Raw genomic sequence first — 25,898 nt, 5'->3', positions numbered from 1 at the left:
TATTCACCTCTCGGTGATGTCAGAGGAGAATAACAGTTGAATTCCAGACCTCTGACATCAGCCTGACCTGAAGCCTCGCAGCAAGCAGCGGCCAGAAAAGGGCTACCGCTGCCTCTCGATGGGCGGCAGCGGGGGGAAGGCCGGGGGAAACGCGGGGAGCCCGGCGGGGCCGGGCCGGCGGGGCGGGAGGGGGCGCCCGGGAGCGGGGCCGGCGCCGGGGCCGGGGCCGGGGCCGGGGCGGGCGCTCGGCGCTGCTCCACCCTCACTTTGTGCCAGCAGGTAGGAGCCGCGAGCCGAGAGCCGCGGCCGCCTCGCAGCCCTCCCGCGCCCGGCGCTCGCCCACGGGCGCTGCTGCGGCAGGAAGGCGGCTCCGCGCCCGCCGCGGGATCCGGCCGCCCCCGGCCATGGTCGAGCAGCCCCGCGGGGCTCGCCGCGGCCGCGCCGCCCGTGCCTCGGCTGCCGCCCCGCGCCGCGCCTAGAGCCGGTGCCCGCACGGGCTGCGCGGGGAGGGAGCCCCGGGTAGTCCGCGGGAGTTCTCCCGACAGGGGGCCGGGTTCTTTCCCGAGGCTGTGGGTTGCATGCGGACGCTTCACTTGCAGCCATGCCTGCCCCGGGAGCTTTCTGTCTGCGGTAATTTTCTCCCTTTGATCTCGCTGGATTCTCCGTCGGGCTGCGGAGCGCCACTCGCACCTACCTGCCTGCTGCATGTGCGTGAGGCGGCTTGTCTTCCGTGACTTCTTTTTCAAGGGTTCCTTATTTTTAAGAACAGATTGCGTTTCTAAAAAGGAGCAAGAAGACCCGAACCAAACATCGTCGGACGCGCTTGGTTTCCTTAAGCTACTGGAAGTAACTTTTTCTGGGATTTGTAGAAGCCTTTCCATCTGTCCCAGCCCCTGCGGGTTGCAGCAGGCGTGCTGCCTAACAGGTTTGCAGATATTTTTTTTTTTAATCACTTCTTCTCTTCACAGCAGAGTGATTGCTCTAAATTTTTGGTTGCACATACCCCCTGTGTAAAGTCTCCCAGTTATGAAGACTCCTCGATACGTTTCATGTGACTTTGGGGAAGACCGTGGAACTTTATGTTTTTTTCATTTTGTGGGGCCTTTAGTTGGGATCTTCTTGGAAGTGGTCATACCGGAACTCGTAGCGTGAAGGAAACAAGATATGCGGTAACTTTTTGCTTGATACCTGCTTTGCTTGGTGTCTAAGCTTTTAGCATGTTTTGGGGCCTTCTTAAAATCTCCTGGGAACTTGAAACTATGAAGAGAAGCTTTGTACTTCAATAGTTATCCTTGGGAATTGCACCCAAAGTCAGACCGAGCCTGGATTGTTAGGCGAAAACGAGAACTGATCTCTAAGCCTGAATGAAGCATTTCTGGCACAGGAAGGATGGAAGGGATTGATTTGCTTTGGAAGGGAACAATACAGTAGCAAACTTTTGTTTTTACCCCAAATGCAAGAAATACCTCCTGCATAATTTTTAAGAAGGATACCAGTAACTGTAGACAACATTCAACTTTAAGAGCATGAGCATATATTGTGGAAGAGATGCCTTGCTGGCAAGAAGATGTGTCTCTCAAGCATATGTGAGATGGATGTTTTGAACCTGACGATCTTCCTAACTCTTGGGAAGGAGACACCAGGACGTTGCGTCCATGGAGGAACCTCCCTGTGCCTCCTCTCTGCGGACCTGACGAGTTCTTAATGCTGCGGGAGATTCCTCTGTGTCTGAACTGAACCCGTGCTTGCGACATGCTCATTCTCTTTTACTGATCTTTCTGGATCTATCTTCTAGAGGAGGGACTCATAACTTCAGTGGTTGGGTTTTTGTTTGTGTTTTTTTTTTTTCTGGTTTAAAGTATGCTTTTCAGCTCCGAGCGGCCTTTGAGCACGTGGCACCAAGGAAGAGAAACGATGATGGCGAGAAGCAGGAGGGCCGCGCAGTGAGCAGCGCTGGCAGTGGCCGGTGCCCGAGCCCCTCTCTCCCCATTTTCTTGCGCCCCAGGAGCCAGCGCTGCACGCCCTGCACCCGCTGTTGGAAGCTGCTGGCAGGGCGAGGACGCGTTCGGAGCGGTATGTGTGGCCGGAGCGCGCTGCTGCAGCTGGTAGCATGAGTGGTGGCCCCCAGCTGCAGCTGGCTGTCCTCTGGCCTTGGCTGCTCATGGCTACCCTGCAGGTAGGACTTGGCCATACAGGGCTGGCGCTGGCAGCGGCAGTCGAGTCTGAGAGGTCGGCGGCACAGAAGGCGATCATTAGGGTGATCCCCCTGAAAGTGGAGCCGATCATCCTGGAGGGAGAGTTCGCAAATGTCGCTGAGGTTACTCCAGCCGAAGGAAAACTGCTTCAGGTAAGAGCAGCTCTGTTTTATCCAGCCCTGCCCATCTCACGATCCCACTCTTTCTATCCTTGCCCCCTTTTTTCTCCTTGCTGCACCAGCTTCCAGCTTGAAGCATTTGGCTTGATTTCCTGACTACACATTTATAACCTGAGCAACAAGGTATTTTTCATGTGAGCTGTCCACCTGTTTGTTTTGTTTCTTTGTGCTGCTGCTCTTCAACCCTGCACTGTGTTTTGAGGCAGAAGTGCTTATGTAAGTGGTTGCCTCTTCATTCTGCTACCATATGTAGTCATGCTAGTATTAATGTTAATTTTGGATATGGTCAATTGATCCCAGGAAGATTATTGCATATCTTAATTGATGGTATAAAGCTGACTGTGTTGAGTCACATGTTGGGACACTAAACATCTAACAGAAAACATGATTATTTTTCTTTCTGAAATCTGTGCACGCTTCTGCTAAAAGCTAGGGTTCTGTTACAGCTAAAATACACGTCCAGGTGTTGCCCCCCAGAATTACTGACCGTTCTAGCTGTAGTCTTGCCTGTAGTACCACCTGTACCTGGAAGCTGCATTTTACCCATCCAGTAGTTCCTGTACGGTGCCACCACCATGTATGTTTGTAAGCAAAATTCATGCTGGTTTCTGACCTTTTCTAAGAAGGGAGAGCATCCGAACATCTCACTGTGAGACACAGATGCTACTGAGAGCTGTGCTGTTCAGTGAACAGGCTGATCTCCTGTTTACAATATGCTTTGAGATCAGTTTCTGAGACTTTGTGTACTCCCTCTTTTCTGTTGGTAATTTGCTCATCATGTGCTTTATTCTTGAAAACCAAGAATGACAAAATCACCCATGTTAATATTGAACCCTAATTTTTGCATGGCTTTTTTCAGGCTTGACTTTGCAAATGTGGTATGTTGCAATCTGAATCTTAATTAAGGCTGTAACCTGTAAATTTAAGTTAAAATCAAAAGTTTTTTATAGTCTGAAAAGAAAAGAAATGCAATTGAGCCAGCTTTAAAACAGAGTCACATGGCTGAAAATTAAAATAGATAATTTGTGATGTTTATAGATCCTGTTTGCAAAGCCTTTTGAACTAATCGGATAACTGGAATGAAAGCTATGTTATAAAGTTATATTACCAGGGTAAAAAATATCTTAGTCAAATGTACTCAAGGTCCTGTTCTGTCGTGAGGCAATGTCCAGGAAAGTCAATATTTATTCCTTACAAAAACTACAGTGGTGTTGCAACTGAGCACAAAGTATAGAGTATGGATCTTTTTGAAATGAAAAGGTGATAACCTCTTCTGTATGATGTTTGAATGTTTCTAACCAAATGCAGTGATTCAAACTGTGATTTTTGTGTCACGTGCAGCCATTGAAGCCCACCCTGCAGTGCAAACAAATGAGGCATTTTGAATACTAAGCCATGAATAGTGTAGGGTTTACAGAACTTCATTCTTTAAAAATCATCCTCAAAATGGAGAGGGTTACAGAAACACTAACCTAATCTGCTCGGTTTGTGTAAACAGACGCGGACCTGCATTGTATATGATTTTAGGCCTTGGTCCTGCAGCTAGATTTGCACAGGTGATCGTTCCTATTCTGTATCCCGCTGAATTCGGGTGCAGTTTTGAAGGGTTTGCACATCTGGATCTGGTTTCAGGATTAGCGCATGATGTTGGGACTGGGGTGTCAAACTGCCTGCTGCAGCAGGATGTTTGCATGGTGCTGGGCACAGGGCTCTGGGAAGGCTCGAGTCCACCTCATCCAGTACCCTGTGTATCTTACAGCGTAGTTTCTAATTATGCCACTGTATAATGAAACTTGTGATATTAAATGTCATGTCAATATTTGGGTCCTGAGCCTTCAGTGGGTTCTTGCCTTTGGAAAGTCAAAACTTGAGACCAAATGGGAAATGAAGCCATAACTGCTAAGGTAGAATATGAGTAAGAAATTAGTAGGAAGAACTATTTTTAGTATGCATTTAAACAGTCGGTATTAAATACACCTGAATTATGCTCTATTGGAAAATCTCATTTTACATGTGGTTGCCAACATCCCAGTCTTGCAAAAACGTTACGGGCCACGTGCTTGACTTTGATGTCATTGGAACTCTTAGGTAAATAAACTTCAGCCTGTTCACACATACCTTCATAATTGCTTCTTTATATGTAATTTAGGCATCTTTACAATTAATGAACTAAGAAGTCTAGTTTTACGTTGGTTTTGGATTGGCCTTCTTGGCTGTGTCGGAGTCAGTAAGATGCAGCCAGTCCTCATATGCATCACATGAGAACACAAACTGCAGAGTTTAGCTTGGGAAAGGTGAATGCGTAGTCCAGTCCTGCTTTCAAGATAATGTTCTCTTAGGTCAGCAGGATAATGAGGTTGCTTAAGGGTAAGTGCTACAGGATTAGGCCTATATTCAAGTAAAGTTCTATTTAACTTGTAGGTTTCTTATGTTGTTTTGGTAAATATACTTTCGGAAATACATTCCTAATTATATAGAAAATCCAGCATATCCGTGATTGAGTCTCACCAACCATACTTCTACCATAATATTTTCTTCTTCTCTCTTCTTCCTGACTTGTTCTCCAGGATCATCCACAGAAACTAACTTTGACCATAGTGCCGCATTCTTTAGTGACTTTAAAACTATCTTTCTTACCTCCCAAATAACCCAAATGCCAAATTCCCACTCACCCCCCTTTGCCTCATCACCAGTTCTCTGGGAAATGTCTGGGTTTTCCTTTCTGCCTTTTGCCCGTCGGGACACCGCTGGGGCCCAGCAGCACTGCCTCTGGCACTGCAGAGGCTCAGGGCTGCTGCCGGATGATGCAAAGGGAGAGGAATTTCTCAAGTAGGCAGTGCCACTTCAGACTTTATAGGTCAAAAAACCAACACCTTAGACTTCTTACAGAAATCGTCTTCAAGCCTGTTCAGAGCACAAGCTTGCTCAGATATTACATGCTCTAAGCATTAACTATTGCTTAACAAGCGAGAAGTAGCATATGTACTAGCTGGCAGTTTCCAGATGGCTGGAGGTTTAGATCTCTGTTGAGCTCACTGCATGCAAAAGTCTGCACTTCTTCTGAAAAAAAGTCCCGGGGAAGTCAGAAAAAGTCCCTGTATTAAAAATGGAAGAACCAAGCCTTTCAGACAAGTAGGCTGTAAAGAATGTATTTGGATCTTACTGCTAGATGGAAATCCAGCAGCAGCTAACGATTCAGCATGCCCTCCAAATCACAACTCCTGTAGCTGTGTGCCAGATCAGCTTGCTTCAATATGATTGCTAATGCAATTTCTACAACCTCTGCTTTTGATATTTTGCTGTTCTGTTAGCTTACTTTTGATGAGTAAATCTTGTTTTCCTTCTTACCCAATGCCTCACTTTCCATTTGATACTGGAGAGAGTTCACAATGTTATTTTGAAGATATATAGGAAAATAAGGAAATGCATGGAAAGAAAAGGAGAGAGACATTTAGAGACTTGACAAAAGGAGATATAAGATTTGGAGCCCAATTCGAGTCACAACAGAGTTCACATGCAAATTTAATATTGTGGAAGAAAAAAACTTTATTTGAGAAATAGCACATCGCTTAATTAAAGGCTTTCTAGAAAAGTGGATATACAAGCATACATAAATAAAACAGCACTAGCATTTATTTATTTATTTATTTATTTATTTATTTTATTTGAGTATATATAACCTCAGTCTTGTATACAAGGGAAAGGATGGTACTGTTAGTAGGTATGGTGTGGCTGGGATCATTAATGAAGTTTTCTCTTTAGTTCTGGTGCTAGTATTTTTGGAAATAATATTAAAAGTTTGAAAAAGTCCCAAACAACAATATTTGAAAAGAGATATCTAAACTCTAACTACTCTCTTTAGTACAGAGAAGGCAAACCGATGGTCAATCACTTTACATGCCTACATGCAGGAAAAAAAATGAGGTAGTAGAAGTCTTACTTTATCACAAGTCTCACAATACTTTGTTTCATTTCCGTATAGTCTTAGCAGTTACATAATTAGGTGATTGCATGAGAAAGTCAACTTTCATTTACCCACTGAGCACATTGTTTTAGCTTATGACTGCAGAAAAAATCTTGACAGCACAGAACAAACTCCCTAAGTGCTCAGAGCAAGGATTATCCTCTTTTCCTCTCCCTCCAAAGAAATAAATTATTAAAAAACAATGTTTTTAAAGTCAGCCTTCTAGTTAGGGTGGAACGAGTGAGAATTAGATCTTAAATCATAAGCTTTTTTAGGTGTTGTACACAATCGAAAAGCTGATTATCATTTATAGATGAAGTCAGAAAAGAAGCACGGTGCATTTTGAACAGCAATGACGATTAACCATTGAAGTTACCTTGAAGTTACATACTGACATGGTGAATTCAACATGATCATCCCAGAAATGGAGTGTTTCCAGTGTTGCAATGCATAGTGCTGCTGGGGAATTATAATCACCTACTTAACTGCTCGTAGAGGGTTACACTCCCAACCCATAAGAAAGTAAATATATTAGTAGTCTTATATACTACCAGCTCCTGGATCAACAAAAGGATGTTGAGTGCATAATGTTGACAGAGATCAAAGAAGTGGGAAAGTCTAACCAAATGATAATGGGGACTTAAATTACCTGTGAATAAACTGGTCAGATAGCACAATAAGAGTAAGTTCAAAGAAGCAATTTCTGCCTCTTGGAACAGCCAGTACTAGAGTACACAGAAAGATATTCTTGACTTAGTGTTGAATAATGTGCAAGAACTAACTCAAAAGCTAGCAATAATTGAGCCACTTATACTGACTGCAGTATAATAAAATTCATTGTCTGAGTACCAGAAAGTAGAACTCTGACAGCAACCTTTAGAACTGGGAATTGCAGTAAAGTGGAACAGTGCAACAAATGGCTCTTATAGTTTAAAAAAGTATCTTTCAAGGTGACATAAATACTACTCAAGAAAGTAAAAATAGTCTTAGGAAATGTCAAAAGGAATTAAAAAGGCAATTGTACTCCAACAAAAGTACGTTGATAGTGGTCAAGAAACTATTTGGGCCAAACAGACCTTGTAAGATTTGGGTATATAGTATTAAGGTAGCATACAGTAGAATATACACTATAGATTAGTATAGTATAAGTAATTAGAATTAGTATAGGATTGGTGTTTATTTGAAAGGTGAGCCATTAAAATCCGTATGCAGAGTAGGTAGTCTCGGCTAGAATCAGCTCCAGAAAAATTTGAGCTTAGAGGCATCACTTGGGAAGCTCCTAGAGCAGCTTCCATCCCTTTCTTGAGCATACACAGAGGCTGAGTTAGAGCTTTGCATTTTGTGTTTTCCCCTTTCCTGATCCAGAAAATGCTTGATGAAAAGCTATTCTCCATTTAAGAAAGAGTTTGAAGGGCTTAAAACTGAAATCTTCTGCCACCAAGGATGTTTCTCAAATGCTCCCTGGTGTACCGTCTGTTGCTGGCCACTATCCCCGTAGGGGACCCATGGAGGCAAAGACCCATCCTGAGCTGAAGATTTTCAGTACTAAAGAGGGCATGGATCTGGAGGCCCAAGTATTTACATGGAGCAGGCATAAGGAGCAGAAATAAAACCAAGAGCAGCAGAGCAATGCTGCATGGTCAGAAGGCTGTGTCAACAGGGCTGAGTGACAGTCAGCACAGGACTCCTGGCCATGCACGCCCTTCCTGGAATAGCTCCAAGGAGCAAGTGGACATTTCCCAAAGATAAGCTGGCAGGAGGAGTGAGGTTAAAAGGGAAAATTTCTTTTTTTTCTGTGCCTCCATAAAGCTAAATGTTTGGTAGGCATTTCATGCAGATTATGAAAGTCTAGACTGAATTGCATGTGAATTCATGATTTTTTTTAAATGGAAGCTTTCAGAATTAGCCAAGTAATACAAACTTTGCAAGCTTTGCATGATCAAAGAGAGGTCTGTTTTATTAGAATTTATTTTAAACAAAAATTGTGTTAGATATTTTTATATATAACACAATATACTACAATTGTATCTCTGTGTTATTCTATGCTTAGAGCTCTCAAGAGTGCATTAAAGCTTTCTGTGGACTTTCCCCCGAAGTCTTATTCCAACTGAAAACAAGAAAGTTTTAACCTAAAAGGAAGAAAGTAATAAATGAATACAATGGAAAACTTTGATCTTCAGGTCCAACTGTCTTCAGTATCATAAAATCTGTGTAGCAGGGGTTGCCAAGAATCAAATACATGACATTTTGGTTTATAAACAAAGCTGAGTTGTAAGCTGAAACTCAGAGTATGGGGTTGTAGAGCGCACTCAAGCAGTCAACATTCAGATTTTACCACTGGTTCTTTCTTAGACAAGTCATAACCTCTTGGCGTGTTTAGGAATTTATTTCTAAAACAGGTAGATGTGAAATGTCTAAAGACAAGTACATATGTCAGTAAAATATTGAACCACGTGTGTATTTATCACTTTTGCTTTTCTGCTATATGTTTTTGTTGTTGTTTTGTTGTTTTGTTTGTTTGTTTTGTTTTTTCCTGTAGGGTGCAAGCTGCTCTTTGTTCAGTAGTTGCATCCAGTCCCTTTAGACTTGAAGTATTAATGTATTAGTTGCATATGTTGTTTTAGATATGTATTTTTAAGTTGTTGCTCCATTTTCAGATTTGGGGTGTTTTCTCTTGTCATCTCACAAAAAGCAACTACAAAGCCTGGGTTTTGTTACTTTGCATCTTTCTTGGTGTCACATACTTCATTGGTCATCTTCTTGTCAAATTAAGCAACCCTGCAGATGAATTGAAGTCCATCTCAGTACAGGATTTAAGTTGTTGTTTTTTTTTTTTCCAAGACATAATATCAGTGCAATCTTTTCACCTAAATAATCAACTTTCAAAATAGCTGTGCCTGTAAGTGATGAAAAGAGATGAATCCTATGCTGTCATTTCTGTTTTAATGCTATCTTTGGGTGCATCAAAAAGCAAATACTAAGAAAATAATGAAAGTTATTCTCCTTTTATACTCAGTGTTAGTAATGTATCTCTGGAGAGCTTTACCTATTTCTGGTACCCAAGTGTTAAGAAGGATATGGAAGTATTGAAAGAAACTGTAGGGAGAGCTACAGAAATGATCCCACCTACAAAACGTAATGCTTAAGGAACTCAACTATTTTCAGCTTTGTCAAAGTGCAAAATGAAAACTGCAGTATATATGTATCCATTTATACAAAGGATTGCCTACAAGGAGAGGGTGAGAGCAGCTTAGCAAAGACACAGCCTGATCTAGTAGCTGCAAACTAAAGTTAAATAACCAGTGTTACACAATTGATTACCTCAATTTTTTTAGATAAAACAGATAGGTTCTTCACTGTGAGTAAAATTAAATGTTACAACAAGTTATCAGGCAAAATTTTGGTTATCCTTCCATTCTAGGTCTTTAAAATTACATTAGATACAGACAGCAAGAAAGGGTATGAAGTAGGCATAAGTGGCCTGGATGGTCATGGTGGTCTCTTGTCTTGGAGTTCTGTGATTTTTTTAAAAAATATCTGTTTTTCCAGTATTTCACTGTCATCAGAGAAATAAAGTGTTGTACTGCCTTTCATTTCCCCGTAACACTTTCAGCCTGCATTTGGACCTGGCACTTAGGGACAGCGGTTTGGTGGGTGACATTGGTAGTAGGGTGATGGTTGGACCAGATGATCTTGAAGGTCTTTTCCAACCTTAATGATTCTGTGATTCTAAGGAATTGTAATCTTATGCTTCCGAGCTTCTGGCTTGATGCCTGCATGGCTCAGGAGGGAACTTTTCTCGCTCCCTCCATGCAGAGTTGGCCAAGAGTAGACCTGGGACCTTTTCACCTTTTTGGGGGAGCATCAGGGATTGGCCTTGCCTTAAAACAAAACACTAAAACATATGGCCAGTGTAGGTAGTAGAGAGAATATAGTTTCACAAATGTGTAGGCTGTATGCGTTACTCCCATGCGCAAGAAAGAAGATTGCCAGATTTGAAGTGGAAGACACTTTCTTCCACCACCACCCCATTCAAATTATCAGAAACTTTGGGTGTGTACCATCTTCTCTTGCATTTTGAGACATGAATAATCCTCATAGAACATCGGATGTGTTCTCACCTTGTCTCTTCCCTAGCCCTAAAGGGGCTAGTTAAGGGCATTAGTGGCCCTTTGATTTCTCTTTTGTTCAGTCATTTGGTCTCCGCTGATCATCTTGGTTAATCTAAGGTGCATTACTCTGCTCACTGTCAGGGCAGTTGCATAAATGTAATGGATTGTCATATACAGATAATTCTGACTACGTAGTTGAATTATTTTCTTTGGCCATAAACTCTGTGAAACAAATTTAAAGTTTTTATACAAAGCTCAGTTATGATCTCTGTTAATTTAGAATGCAAATAAAGCAGTTTAGGGATTGAATTTACTATGGTTTTGCCAAAGGGTATGTGAATTCTAGCTCAGGATTACATGAAAAAATAGAATTTAAGCTATCTGCTTCAAAAGCACTTCAGCAACTGTTGTTCCATGGAACCTTTGTTCATCTAGGTAGCTTTGCTTTGGTTGGCCTATGGATCCCTGCAGAAGGGATACTTCTGCATCACTGCAGGAACTAGCAGAGAAAGATTGCATTCAGATATGCAAAATGAATAGCATTCTAGTGCTTTTGCAGACGTGAAGCCATTTTCCTTCCAAATGCCTTGAAGTTCAATAGTAGAGCAGAGCAGCTTCAGTGAAGACACAGGCTAAAAAAGGATTTGGGGAGATTGCCACATGGTAGAACAGAAGAGAGAACTTGAGAAGATATTCTAGCGAGTGAATGAAGAACATTGATTCTTTCATTGGTTTGTTTTTGTTCAGGATCATAGGTAAAATGTTAATATTGTTTCCTGAATGTTTAAATATAGCAAAAATCTTTAAGGATATGAAAGTCAAATAACAAAGTGTGCACCGTGGCAATTTCTGTAACTTCCTGGATCACAATTTGAATCAGAAGTTACTGCTTAGCAAGTTAGCTTAAAACCACCTCAGGTCATATAGTTTCAGATTTTTATTTATTTTTTTTTTTCTCCCTACTCATCTGCTTTCTGGAGTATTTTCTTTTATCTTTGCCCCTTACATTTTCATCCTACTTTCTGGTCAGAACAATGTTTTTTGTTATTTTTCTGTATGTGTTCTCCATGATCACCACCAGTACATAAAATTGCTGTTGCCTGGCGTCCTTTGCCTGGGACAGTTTGCTTTCTTCATTTCTTCTCTGTGATCATCTGTTCTTTTGCAGTTGTTATTTTTTTTTCTGCTGTCTCCTCCAGAGTACTTTTGACATCTGTTTTGTCTCTGATGAGGAAGATTGCTGCACCAAAAGCTGTTATTTGTAAACTTTGTACAAAGTACACCTTCATGAGAGATGCAGGTAGTTGTAGTCTGATTTGTTTGGGTGATGGATGAGTCATAGAATCCTTAAGGTTGGAAAAGATCTTCAAGTTCATCTGGTCCAACCATCACCCTACCATCAATGTCACCCACTAAACCATGTCCTTAAGCACCAGGTCCAACCTTTCCTTAAACATCTCAAGGGACGGTGATGCCACCCCTTCCCTGGGAAACATGCAGCTCCTGTAAGCCCTGTGTTAGAAAAGATTATCAAAATTATTTCTGTGGGTTCTTGCTTGAGGAACCACCATATGCCATTTCTGATGGTTGCACCTAGTAATGGCTTGAGTTGGTGCTAGCCCATGCTTTCATGCTCCCCTCTGACTGCCTGTTTTGTGGTTGCTTTCCCCATAAACCAAACACTAGGGAATGCCCATGGAGAAGGTTCCTGCTGAGTCTTCCCTAAGAAAACCAGTCATAGCTTCCTTTTGCTGAAGACACCCAGATGGACCATCTTGCATCCACATGACACTGTACAGCAGTCAGCCAACCTATGGCACTGACTTCGGTAGGCTGAGGAAGATCAAAGAGCAGGAAATGCAGCAGTAAGGGGAAGCTTCAATTACAGCCATTGTCATTCAGGGAGCTGCTAGCCAGGGAACCAAGGAGAGGAGCATGCTTGCCATGGCCTTTTCCAGGACCTCATTCAAAAATCATCTTTTGAAAGGTGCTCTGTGATGGTGATGGTAATGTATTTTGTACCTGCAAGGAGTAGGAGAGAGAAGCCAAAAAGTCTTCCACAGTTTTAACTTTTTTAATTCAGAAAGAGGGGCTACATAAAACTGAGTAAGCTTATTAAAAAAGAATGTAAGAAGGCAACTTAGAGTTATATCCTCACAGCTGATTTGAAGATACATAAGGACACTACAGTAGGAAGGAATTAAGATCAAATGTACTTCTGAAGAAATACTTAAAAAAAAAGATAAAATGAGACCTACATACCTAAGCATAAGGGTAAAAGAAAGTACATGAAAGCATCCTGAAAAAGCAAAGATCGTGGTAAAATGAGAAAAAGAGGAGGGATCATACATACTAACAAGCTAAAATATGTTTAAAACATAATGAAAAGAATTAGGAGAACAGAAACTCTGCAAAGGATAGAATAATTAATAATAGATTCTCTTTAGTCACGTCAGAAGCAGAAAGCTTGCCAGACAATCTGTAGGAACTATACAAAATTGAAGTATAAAAGATGCACTCAGGGCAGCGAAATTGATATCAGAAAAATGAATACAATATTTTTTGTTCTTTCATCTGTCTCAGGCTGAAGTGTCTGTAGATAAGATAATGATGTAGATAGACAAAATTAGCATTATCAGTCACCAGGATCAGGTGGTATTGACCCAACAGTTGTGGAGGATGAAATAGTTGAACTATTAACTATGTTAACAAACTCATATTTAAAATAACTGGAAGGCAGCTGATGCGATACCAGTTTTTCTACTGGCCCCAAGTCATCTGGAAAAGCCCAGTACTGTAAAATCCACATGGAGTAAGTTGTCAGTAACTATAATGTAGAGTATAATAAGTAAGCGGACAGTTTGATAGGTTCAGGTGAAATTCCAAAATGCCCCCATTAAAGGCTTTTAAGGAAATTAAGGGTTGAAAGGAGAATACTGACTAAATAATTATTAGAAGATAGGTAGCAGATGGTAAGAATACCTGGCACATTTTCACAGTGGAAGAAGCTGATGAATATTGTTCTGCAGGCGTAAGTGATGGTAGCCATGCCATCCTATACATTTATAAAGCACACGGGAGCTGAGTGCTTGGTAATATTTTAGAGCTTTCTAATACATTCAGTAGATTGAAGTAATGAAGACAAGGATCAGCTATCAAAAATTGCAAAAAGCACCATATAGTTCCTTGGGAACCATTGTTGCAAATGGCCTCAACACATGGCTTTCAACTGGTGCTTTTAAGCTTCATTTGATGCCCTTGGCACTTTGGCCTTCCTATCATCCTGGGCATATATCAGGATACCATCAGGAAGGCTTACTTCATCCTTCTGTTTCTCCCATTGATATCAGCCTTCTTACCCTGCTTTGGAGCAGAGATGATCAGCCCAGCCAGTGCTAGGGAGCAAGAAGCAGATGTACACTGTTTAATTTTGCAGCTTCCTGCCCTTTTCAAGGACCTCTGTCACAAGATATTGTTGTAGCAGGAGACTGCTCGCTAGCTAGCTCTGTAGGCAGCACTGCATGTGTTCATCCCTCCTCAAGTTCTCAGTGTTCCGTGTATATTGTAGACAACAGAGCCTGCATCTTCAATACCTACCAGAGTGTTCGGGTAGTGTACATGCTCTTGTGGGGTTCCCTTTATAATAACCATATCTCAATAACGGTCAGATATTCCTGTGGCTGAAATAAGAGCCTCTCTACATTTTAGAGGAAAGGTTTTTTTTGTTTTTGTTTTTTTACGGGGCTGTTGTAAATACTTCTCTCCTTGCCTAGGGAGTGAATCACAGTAATCCAAGAACATCAGGTATTTGGTCACCACAAAGACCAGTCACTGTGTTGAAGTCAAAAATAGTTTCAAACGCTTGCCAGCTGTACCACTTTTACTTTAAGGTCTTCATGTTCAAGTAATCAAGGTATTCTGAGCTCCCATCCTTTCTGTTGGAAGCCATGGAGCTAGGGAATCCAGTGTGTCTGGTGGTAACTCAGCTATCATGGATGCTGAATATGTCAATGTTAGAAAGTCACTTTAGCCAACAGACTACAAGTGAAAAATGTGGAATAACGTCTGAAGGGACAGCTTGCAGAAGCTAGGGTTTTGCAAGATTGATTCCTTTTCATTGGATGAAGTTCTGGCTCTATTGTCTACAGGCCATTGTGTTTCTTGAATTCTTGGTTCTGTGATCTGAAGTAATAGTTGATATTTGTCTAATCCTTCTTCCCCTGAAAACCTACTGCAAGACAAGGCAACATGCTTTAGTGGTCATCCTGCACACTTCAGGCTGACTGGCATGGGCTGAGGAAATGCTAAAGCCAGAGTTATCGGTGTGATCATAGAATCATTAGGGTTGGAAAAGCCCTCCAAGATCATCTGGTCCAACTGTCCCCCTACCACCAATGTCACCCAGTAAACCATGTCCCTAAGCACCATGTCCAACCTTTCCTTGAACACCCCCAGGGACGGTGACTCCACCACCTCCCTGGGCAACCCATTCCAATGCCTGACTGCTCTTTCTGAGAAGAAATGTCTCCTCATTTCCAACCTAAACCTCCCCAGGTGCAACTTGAGGCCATTCCCTCTAGTCCTATCACTAGTTACCTGTGAGAAAAAGCCGACCCCCAGCTCCCCACACCTTCTTTTTTCCTGTACTGTTGAAAAGGCTGTAAAGTTGAAAAAGTCTGAACACAAAGGGAGGAAAGTTATTCTAAACCTTCCCTACTCTCATCTTTTCCTTTAGGCACCAATTACTAATATTGCTGACTGCAGAGTACTGGGCTCAGTGGGCTTTTGGTCTTACCTACTATGACCATTCTTACTACTTTATAGTACAGCAATAAGCAAATCAGAAGTGCTTAAGAAAAACAATGGCATGGGCTGCATTATTGCTGTGACAGTACAGATGTGTGTATAGTTTTTCCAAGGTATTGCTGCTCTAGGACAGGGGATGATAAGCATCCAGTTGCAGCCACAATAAGCCTCTTCTGACAGATCTGATTTCATGAGTTCTGTCTGAAAAGGACACACACATGACGAGTGGGAAAAGGAATTATTCTTACAGTCTTCAAATCTGTACAGTCTTCTAAAGAAGGCTGAATTTATCATTCCAGAGGTACTGAGTTGATTTTCCATTTTTTTCACTTGCAAATTTCTCTGACTAATGAGCAGTAATTTATTAATTATATCAGTGCAGATACCTGAGCAATCATTTCTGTCCATCTGAGGGATTTTCAGTTTTCTTTGGCCCTTGGGTCCTCAAATTATGTATGGAGCTTTGCTAAAAAAGTGTTCGCCTCTCTTCTAGCATGGAATCTTATGCAGGGTCTCACAATCCAGACGGGGCAATAACGTGAACCTGTGGCAGCTTGCTCATTACTCTAATAGTGTTCTTAAATGTAACTTTTCTGGTCGCAAGAAGTTCTGCCAGAGGGCAAGAAAGACCCACATGCTAAATGTCTAACATCGAGTGTCTTTTTTCCCTCTCCCAAGATAAGGTTTCTCATATGCTTTCCTGAGGTCATATAGAAGTTTCAGTGGAGCCAGAAAATAACTCTTCTTTTCCTGCCAGTGAACCCCGGACCAGCAGGGACAGTGGCATGTCTCTTCGGACATCTGATGTCAAACAGACCATCACTTTTCTGTCTACAGAGAGCTAAACCTGTCAGGTGGCCTCTATTCAGTTGTGTCATGAACTGGGAGATAAAGAGGTACAGTGATACTGGTAATTGCATAACATATTGTATCAGGAGATGTTACGATACTGCCTAAGTGTTTGTGCCTCTGGCCATCAGTAAGTTCCATCAAAGGTCAAGTTGTACAGTAGCTTCTCCAGAGGGTATCTCCATTCTTGAGATCTGCAGAACTGTCATGTGGCGTTCAATTAATCTCTATACCATTGAAGATGCTTCTAGGAATTATGCCAAATGAGGCAGCTTGTGGTTTGCAGACTACTCTAAAATGTTTGAGATGCCCCTCCCCACTTACCTGTGGGGAGAGACAGATGGGGAATTATTGTTTGGAGTTACTCACCTTTTGAATATGTATGTGGACTGTCATTTGAAGAAGAAAAGAAGATAACTTGATAGTAATTGGGCTGTTTTGAGATGTGTATTGCAAATCCACACTGATTGCTTTCTCCATTTCCACTGAGATCTTGTGGTTGGGACAAGTTGCAGGCCCACACTGAACTGTATATCCAAGCTTACTGTACTGAATATATGCATATTGATGATGTGATCTCAAAGAAGACTACTTAATGATGGTAAACTTTTTTTTATATTTTTTTCCCACACCAGTAATCTGGCCCTTCTGCCATGATCTATGACGTGAGGGAAAAAAAGTGGAATGAAATCAGCAGTAGTTGTGGATGTTCATACTGATTTGAGTAAACAAGATGAATGCTGGTATTGAGAAGTCTGGTGTTTCCACGAAGGCAAACTTTCTTATGTTTATTTAATTGTGTTGACTATGTTAAGAACTTTGAGAGATTTTTAATAGCATATAAACTCAAGTTAAGCATTTGTGTGAGCATGGATCTAGGTAGGTGGGCTGAATAACTGTAGATGTTGTGTGAATGATGCGAGAATATTCCTATGCTTCTCTGAAGTTTATGTAGAACTTAAAGAGTCCTGAAGAACCTAAGTGAAAGCTGCTAAGTGATACTTTTGACCATGTGGGATGGTGTTTTTGTCATTTTTATGTTAGCACAGATTTGAAGGGAAGTCAGGAAGATTTTTATGTTGTCTGTGTCCTGGTGGAAAGATCACATTGTTTGTCTGCAGAAGGTAGCAACAGTCTTCTCATCCCTTGGCCATACAAACCAGTTGGTGGCTTTGGAATATGTTAAGCATGTATTGCAGAGGTCTTCTTAAGAAGCAATCATGTTTCATTTTCAAGGTATCTCAGAAGTTTACAATTGTGGGAGGTTCATTTGGGGGAGTTTCAGTTCTCAAGTAATACGATCATTTTGATACTGCAGGTCTGCATTTAGAAAATTCTAGTCCTCAGTCTTTTTTTCCCTTCCAGTTTCTTCTTTGTAAGTGGGATGGCAAAATTAGGCATTTAATACCAGTAATAATCACATCAGTGCTGTTTAGAAGCAGTATGTCTCAAAGAAAAATCTGTCTGAAGTGATTAAATATCATGTGTCTGAGCCATGAGTCTCCAGATGGGGAAGAGTTTTCACAGTAACGTCGCTATTTGTGTGTGCCCATTACGTGTCCTTTTCTCTAGGCATCTAGTATCAGCCCTTGGCAAAGGGAGGTGGAACTTTCATTTGAGCCAGTACGGCCACTCCTGTGATCTTAAATCTCACCTGTCTAACTTGTTATAGAGGGTTACAGTTGACCTTCTGACCATGATATCACACTGGCAGTGTACGTTCATTTGTTCATTTGGCATGATGCTGTCCTTTCATCCACCTTTGATTCCTTTCAGAGTCGGTGCTTTCAAGGGAACAAGTCCTTTGAGTATTTTCTGAGCTCTTCATTTTTGATTCATATTGGTGTCTCTGACGTTATATCTGGTCATGCTATAATTTCCAGTGTGCCCAAGACATCAGAGCTAGTGTCAGGTCTTATTTTTGACATTATTTTTGATAGTACAGGACCTTGTGTTATATTTGTGGAAGAATTGCAGGAGTAATCTGAGTTTCTCCATTTGATTGACTTTTCCAGTTAAATAGGTAGATCTTAATATATATTGTTTCAGTTCCATTTAAATAACTGAACTCCACTGAAGTGATTCAAGCAAGGTGAACAAACCAGAATGATGTATGTGCCTATTCAGTGCCCTTCTGGTTTATTCTTCACCTTATGCTTGCTTCATCTGTAGATGCCTAAGTGTGTAGAGGTTCATTTCTATAAATGTTTGAAGGCTGGCTGATATGCCTGTGTGAATAGTTCATTAAGAAAGTGCATCTTTGCTGTTCTGCCAAATTTCCTTTTATCTCTTCAGTTGGGAAATGAAAAAAAAACATTGTGAAAAACTAACTGAAATATAATGTTTGTGACATTTTTTGTAGGTTACTCTTCTTGTTATGATCAGCTGATACAAAGCCCATCTGAGTGATGTGTTCAGCTAGCTTTTGAAGAAATTTCTGTCATTTTATCTGTAATTGACACAGTGATGAAAGCTTACAATATAGAAATCATACAGTTTTTAAAACAAAAATGCCATCTACTAGGAGAAAATAGCTTGTTTGAATTGGTCGAGTCTAGTGTTGACCTCTTTACAGAAGACATTTGTGAGCGGTGGTGGAGAGGGAGAGTTCTGAGATTCAAAGCAATTGCTTTCGTCTTTAAATTTTGATCACAGAATCACAGAATCATCTAGGTTAGAAGACACCTCCAAGATCACCGAGTCCAACCTCTGATATTCAGTTCTGTTTTGCCACAATAACTTCAGGAACTCAACTGTCTTCCAAATATATTTACAGGGAAAATATATCTGTCATTTCACATGTAAGCTGATCCTTTGGTTTCTCTAGTTTCAGTGTTTATTTTTTTTCTTTGTTTTCCACCATGTTTTAAGAAGATAAGCATCTCTCAGTGCATTTCCCCTTCATTTTAGTAATTGTCTTCTCTAGTGACCTATTTCCTCCGCTCTTCTGTTCATTTAAGATCTAGGTGTACAGCCCACATACACAAGCGTATAGAGCCCCAAATTAACCATTATGTCAACTCGGACAATTCATTCAAAGCTCCTCAGATCATCAAATGGAAAAAAGTACTAGATCCTTTGAACTCACTGCCCAAAGACAGAGCCTGTGTAAACAGACATGCTTACAAGATACCTGGAAATTTGACATCATTAGACAATGAGGTGCGAAATGAGGTTGTTTTAGGTTTTCAAAGTTCTTTTGCTGAAAACATTTAGCCTCTCAAAACTTCAGTCCAGATATTAAAAGCTCAATCTTTGCCACTGTTCTGTCTTGCTGCAGAACAACACAGAAAAAGAAATAGGTTTGATTATAAGTGATTCAAACCATAAAGGAATTTATGACTAAAACACAATAATTGGATCTCCATATTAAACAAACTAGGAAACAATTTTGTCTCTTGCAGCCAGATTTACTATGCTTTCTTAAAATGTGCTTATCAAGTATTCAGTTACATTCTGTATCCTCAGAGCTCTCTGTAGTGATCTTGTCTGATAACAAAATACCTAGATAACTGTAATGCAATCTCATCAAGAAGTGAGGAGATGGCTACCGTGTAGTAAAATAAGAATGAAATGTACTTTTACCCATTATTGACTGGAAGTTCAGGATTAAATGAGAAACCAAGGTTGTAAATTTGGATAATTGAGCAAAAGTCAAGTTGATAATGCCTCTTCTCTTTCTTCCTATTGCCTGGTAATACCATTTCAGTCTTAACTTGGACAGTGTTCAGTCAATGTTTATATATTCTCTGGAGCCAACCAGGTTCGGCTTATGGTGTTGTATCTTCATTCTTCCAAGGTGTCCAGCGTCCGTGCAAGCATGCTGAAAAGGGAGGTTAACGAGAATGAGCTAAACCATACGGCAGATGACAGAATGACCGTGCTGCACCGCTTTTAGGGCCTGCCACAGAGATATGAGTGATTACCACAGCCTTGCTAAACTGCATGATTGGTTTAATTATTTGACATCAAAGCCTGCAGCCTGATTTAAAGGAAGTATGAAAGCCTGAGTCAAGAGTTTCGTTCCTTGTAGGTTCTTCTATGTTGTTTGTTATCATACTAGATATATTAAACCTCTTCCATCAGCACACTGAGAAGCGTGGATACCTACATTCATATACTGATTATTTTGTCATCATCTCCTTAGGGTCAGAATTTTGTGTAGAAAGTGACCTGCTTTGTTGGTTTTAAAAGAACAGTTTTTTTACGTTTGTTGGAGAACATAAAACCAAAGGTGTCTTTACCCAGAAGTGAAAAATGAGAGGTCTGTGAATCCAGTCCATGTTGCGAGACAGATGTGCTCCAGAATGTTGTCTTGTATGCAGATGAGTTTTATCCATTTTGTGGAATGTCACTGCAGAGAACAGGGACTTCTTGGGGCCAACTGATCTAATACAACATAGGCGGCTATTACAGGGCAAGTGAACTGTGCATTCACAGTTCACATGACTTCTTTTTCTATTGTCTTTAAAGGAAGGTGAGGCAGCTAGCTCAGCAGTACATGAGCTACATACATAGGTACATGTGGTAGCTGCTTAAATTAGCTGAAATGATTCTTAGTTGAAATGACCTCTGGATAGGCAGAGTAGTTTTGCTGCAGCTTTCTGAGATCATCTTCAGGCAAGACCATCTTCTTTTTTCTCTGTGCCCAGTAGGAGAAAAAGATCAGTGTTGGTGTATCCTCCCAAATCCCAGCAGGAAATGGCTCTGGGAGTACCAGAGGTGGAAATTATATGCAGGCCACCTGGGTTGTTAGCCCAGGTGGATCTTACCTACATGGCTTGCTGGGTCTTTTACACCTCCACATCATCTTTCATCAGGGAAGGACCAGGGAATATAGGCCTGTGCAAAGTCTTCTTTTTGTTTACTTCTGACCTTTGACTTGGCTGTGGTTTGGATGCCTGCTTTTGTCCTTGCATTATGAACAATGATGAATAATTATTCTATGTTTCTATTTTTTGCAAAATTAAAAAATTTATAAAATTCCTCGTTTGGATGGAACGTTCTAGGCTCTTACACAAAAGCCATTCCACACCTTGTTGTCACTTGTGTACATTTTCCTGTTATATTTTTCCAGTTTCAGATAGGATGGCCATTAGCGAATACACCATTCAGCTGTAAGTTTACCACAGACAATATTTCCTGGTCCTTTTTTTCTGTAAGTCTCTACTTGCTTTTTTGGGTAGTGTCTGATGTTTTCAGAAAATGTTCCAGAATAATCCCAGGAACTTTTCTGAGTTTAATTAGCTATTTTAAACCTTACAATTTTGTCCTTAAAATTGGCATGATTGTTTCCCAGGCACATCACTTTGCACTGATACTGAACTTCACCTGTCATTTTATCACATGGCCATCCAACCAGCAGTTCTGTGTAGAGCTGATCCTAACTGATAGCTCCTTGCTACTGAAAGGAAGAAAACTTGCTCTTCCCTGTTTCTTCCCCAGCTGCTTCTTTCCCTCATGCCCACTCTCCATGTGGTAACTGTTCACTTTCTTGTTCTGTCTCCAGTGTTCATTAGACCCTTTCCCAAACCAGTCCAAATCATTAAAACTGCAGAAAACAGACATTTTTTGCTAGGTCTTTTTTTTTGTGCAGGCATAGAATTTCAACCTACAAATATTTTATTATTATTTTTGCTTTAATTATTGAACCCTTTCATGCAGACTGCTTTTCTTTAGGTTTCCCAGATGTTTGTGAAAGTAATATTCTAATTTTAAAGTAGGCAATTTGTTTTACCCATCTTGACTTTCAACCTCGGATTTTGTTTTTGTAAGATAGGTATATGTAGATACAGATATAGATAAAAGATATATATGTACAGACACACACCTGTATATATACAGTAAAAGACACACATTTACTGATGCACATCTCATTCTTGCAGGACAGATATCGGTATAATATCCCATTTTTAGGTGCAGGAATTAAGACACCAAGTTTATATCCAGATTCCACCTATGAATGCATAAAGCCTGACATACAGAAAATCTGGAAGAGGGGTGTGGGTTTTTAGGTGCTGCCTGAGAAGGGGAGCTCAGAGTGCTGCTCTGCATTGCCTTTTGAAAATGTAATGAATTGGAAAACGTTCATTTAAGTTACTAGCCCAGAGCTAAGCACAGAGGCAGAGCTTGAATCAGGTACAGACGAAGGCACCAATCGAATGTCTGCAGTACTTAATCTCTGCAAATGTTAATAAAAGTATTAAGCAGGCAACATGTTTCCTCTTGTTTTGTTATGGTTGAATTTCATATGCAGACAGCATGCCACAAACCTCATTTTCCCTTGCCATCCCTTCACACCAGCAGCAGCTTTCCCGAGCCTCAGGCACCGCAAGCTCTGACTCATTTACTTAATATTCCTCTAATGAAACTGCCCAGAGCTCTGGACCTATTCTCCTCCAAAACAATCTTTCTCCTCCCTATTTTTCCACACCCTGTGCTTTCTTCTCAGCTCCTGTCACATTCCTAATCAGACTTTTACTGAGCCTCCTTGAGCAGACCTTCCCTTACTCCCCGTCCTTTCCTGCCCGGCTCCTCCAAGTCCTGCCAGCCCAGCTGACATGGACCGGCTCCTTGGACCAGCCAACACATTCAGGCTGGTGTTGTGCAATGGTGAGGGCATGGCTGTACCAGATGGTTTGTAGTAACGCCAGGAGGGTGAGGAGCAAGCAGGAGTTTCCTCATCTGCAGCACAATGGGGAAGTGCAAAAAGAGAAGGGAAGGGGCAGCAGCTATTGCCATCCCTTCTTCACCATGTCTTTCTGGCAGGACATAGGGTGGCTTGTAGCTGCACTCCTTTGTGATGCACCCTTTGCCAAAGTCCTACGGGGGCTGTGGCAGGGAAGTGGGAGAAATCCCACACAGCAGCTGTCTGCAGGGCCGAGGTGGGCTGGATATACTGGGATGAGTGGATTCCCAGTGCGTGGGGCCATCACCAGAAATAATCAGGGTCTGGCTGTTGTAACACCTCCCCAGATGTGCTGAGGACCATATTACCACCTGAAATGCACATAGTAAAAGGGGGTGAAGGTGAGTGAAAACCTGGACTGCAGCTCAGATGCATAGCAGATTCAGCTGCAGCTCTGGGGTCCAGAAACAGGGAGTTTTAGCTCCTTCCTATCACCCCATGTCCGTTGGCTTTCCTTTCTCCTCGCTCTGAAGTCAGTACTAAACACTGTGTGTGTACTAGTGCTGCATGAGAGACTGAGAGACCCCATAGCGAAGCTGTGTGGTGGGGTCAGAGGAGGGGAGGATAGAAAACGCATTTAGGGGCAATCAGGAGCCCATGGGTTTTCCTGGACCGGGGACACAGGTGATGCTGGAAGGGGTGTGTGACCCTGGTGTGGATGCTCAGGGCTGCATGGCTGTGTAAGAGAGGTGTGCAAGTTAGGTATTGCTTCTTCTGATGGGAAGGAGACAGGGCTGTGACTTGGAGCAGGGCTTGTAGTTCAAGCCACCATGGCAGCAGACTTCTGAGAAATGCATGAAAGATTTCCCTTCCTTTGGCCTCTTCTTCGTAAGGCTGGCAACTGCGAAACTTGTGAAATCTGGTTCCTGAGCTCAGCACCCGTTGCTTTAACAAAATGCTTGCTCATGTGGAATGTTTTATTCTGCCTGGTTTGCAAAATGGCGGTATTTTCTGATCCTCGGGATTTCCCTTCAGAAGCGTTGATTTTAACAACAGATTATCCAGTGGCATCTGCTGAATCATGACACCCAGTGCTTGTGGTGGCCACGCACATTTGATTTGGTGGGGTTCCGTTGCTTCTTGGTCTATGAAAGAGGGGCGGGTGTCGCTGGCCATGCTTTGTGGTCAGCAGAGAACTTTGTCCTCCCGAGCCGCTCCGGAGGATGCACAGGTAGATTCTGAACAGCAGTGGCTCTGCAGAGAGAGGGATTTCTTTTTGGGTGGCTGAGCCAGCTGGCGCAGGGCGAGCGGGGGTGGGGAGGGAGGCAGCAAGGCTGCGTGAGGCCTGTGGCTTGGGAGGCCGTGGGGAGGAGGTTGGTGGGGGGCGGACACCGGCACACTCAGCGTGAGGGCTACATCCGTAGGGTTGCACAGATAGGAGAAATGAAGCCATTTTGCATGCTGGGCGTAGAAACAGCATGCTGCAAACGGACCTGGCGCGCTGCAGGGGCCCCGTGCCGGCGAGGAGGAGGCTGGCGGGTGTTGGTGTCGGCCGTGCGCGCACAAAGCTCTCCTGGGCTCCTGCGGCCTGTACAGACAGGCCTTCTCGCCTCAAAGACAGGGATCGGATTCTCGCCCTCGGGGGTTTCCAGCGAGCGCGCAGTTCAGAGGAACCCTTTCTTTCTCCTGCTGTTCACGCCCTGCAAAGAATTTTCTATCAACAAAAGAAATTGTTTTATGATCAACCGGTGTTCAGTCCTGGTCCCTGGATATGAAGGGGGTTTTGAAGGACCAGGGAAATCTGTGAGGGCCCGGAATGAAGCCTGGGGGTGAAAGCAGGGGATGGCGGCAGTGGCATGGCCGTGCTGGGACGGAGCAGATGAATGTGGGGGCACTCTGAAGCTCATAAAGCTCCTGGGCTCTGCTCCAGAAGTCATAGTAATCGAACAAAATGCCAGACAGCCCCTAGAAAGAAAGGGAGGATCCCTGATAGGTGCTCTTGGCGACCAAGAAGACTGCTTCCTTTAGTTTCAGTGGCTGTGCTTGAGTGTCTCCATTGGATGCGCCATCATGTGAAGATCCCTGATAGTTTCAGAGTCAATAGGACCATATTGGACTCAGAAGGATTTTATTTGAATGCTATCAGTCATTGCTCCAGGGAAGGCCTGTCTAGTCAAAGCCTCTTTGATAGCAGCCCCATCCCAAATCTCTTCTGTGCAGACATGCAGAAAGACAGTGTTGTGAGAGCCTGGGGAGGTCTCATCAACACCAAATCTGAGAACTGTGTGAAAACTAGGAAAAGAAGAAAGAAGTATACTGTGGGTTTCACAGGGCTTGATTTTCACCCACATTTTTAAAGACATGGGTGACCAACAAATTTAATTTGTCTCTGCAAGTGGAGTTCCTGGAGAGTGCTCATGGCCCACGGCTGTTCTTGAGGGCTCCTCTCCTGGCCTTGCAGCTGGAAAGAACAGAAGCCATCCTGTCCTTAGGAGTGTGAAACATGGGTGGTTGGCATGCGGGCTCTCCACACTCTGAAACATGGCTGCCACCAGTATCTCCTGAAGGAGATAGCTGTCTGCCATCACTGTTACAAATGGTTTGTACTAGGAGACAGAGAACTTGCTATTTTTATAGCAGAGAGATGTCCTGTAGTGTCATCTTCAGTGACTGAAATGTTAACCGCTTCTAAGTACTGTTTCCACAATTTCTGTGCATATTATGGCCTTGCTTGTAGCCCAGGTCTCATAGTCCTACTGTGAAGCAGACAGCTGCTCTTCATTTCATTGTCCTGTCAGGCTGCGATTACATGTATGTTTTCAGCCTCTTAAAACAAAAATTTCTGCAGAAAACAGGCTCAAACAGCCCAACTGTTGCTTCAGGATGAAGATGGGCAGGGCAGTAGGAAGGTGGCTGAAGAACATCATAGAACTATTAAGGTTGGAAAAGACCTTCAAGATCATCTGGTCCAACCATCGCCCTACTACCAATGTCACCCACTAAACAAAGGACCCCCAGCTGGAGGCACAGCCTCCACTCTTGGGATATGCCAAGTGATCCCTTCAGCTCCGGGGGGCTGGCAACCTCAGGCTGGGCAGAAAAACTGTTTTGAGTTACCTAAACATGCTTCAGGCTTTTGTAAAGCAGCTGTTGCTTCACTTTGCA

The 25,898-nt window shown here is 42.4% G+C and overlaps 1 protein-coding gene across 1 annotated transcript in view; it reads left to right on the top strand.

Annotated features, from left to right (window-relative positions):
- Positions 1-397: 397 nt before the first annotated feature.
- The window catches only part of RNF43 (ring finger protein 43), a 62,069-nt gene continuing 36,568 nt past the window's right edge, over positions 398-25,898 (top strand). Inside the window, exon 1 of the mRNA XM_040532524.1 lies at positions 398-2,347. Coding sequence (XP_040388458.1) covers positions 2,111-2,347 — 237 coding nt within the window. The 5' untranslated portion in view covers positions 398-2,110. The remainder of the gene's footprint in view (positions 2,348-25,898) is intronic.

The sequence above is a fragment of the Cygnus olor genome, chromosome 20, assembly GCF_009769625.2.
Source record: "Cygnus olor isolate bCygOlo1 chromosome 20, bCygOlo1.pri.v2, whole genome shotgun sequence".
Taxonomy (NCBI): Eukaryota; Metazoa; Chordata; class Aves; order Anseriformes; family Anatidae; genus Cygnus; species Cygnus olor.
Note: the sequence above shows the minus strand (reverse complement) of the source record. Positions and strands in the feature narration are given on the sequence as shown.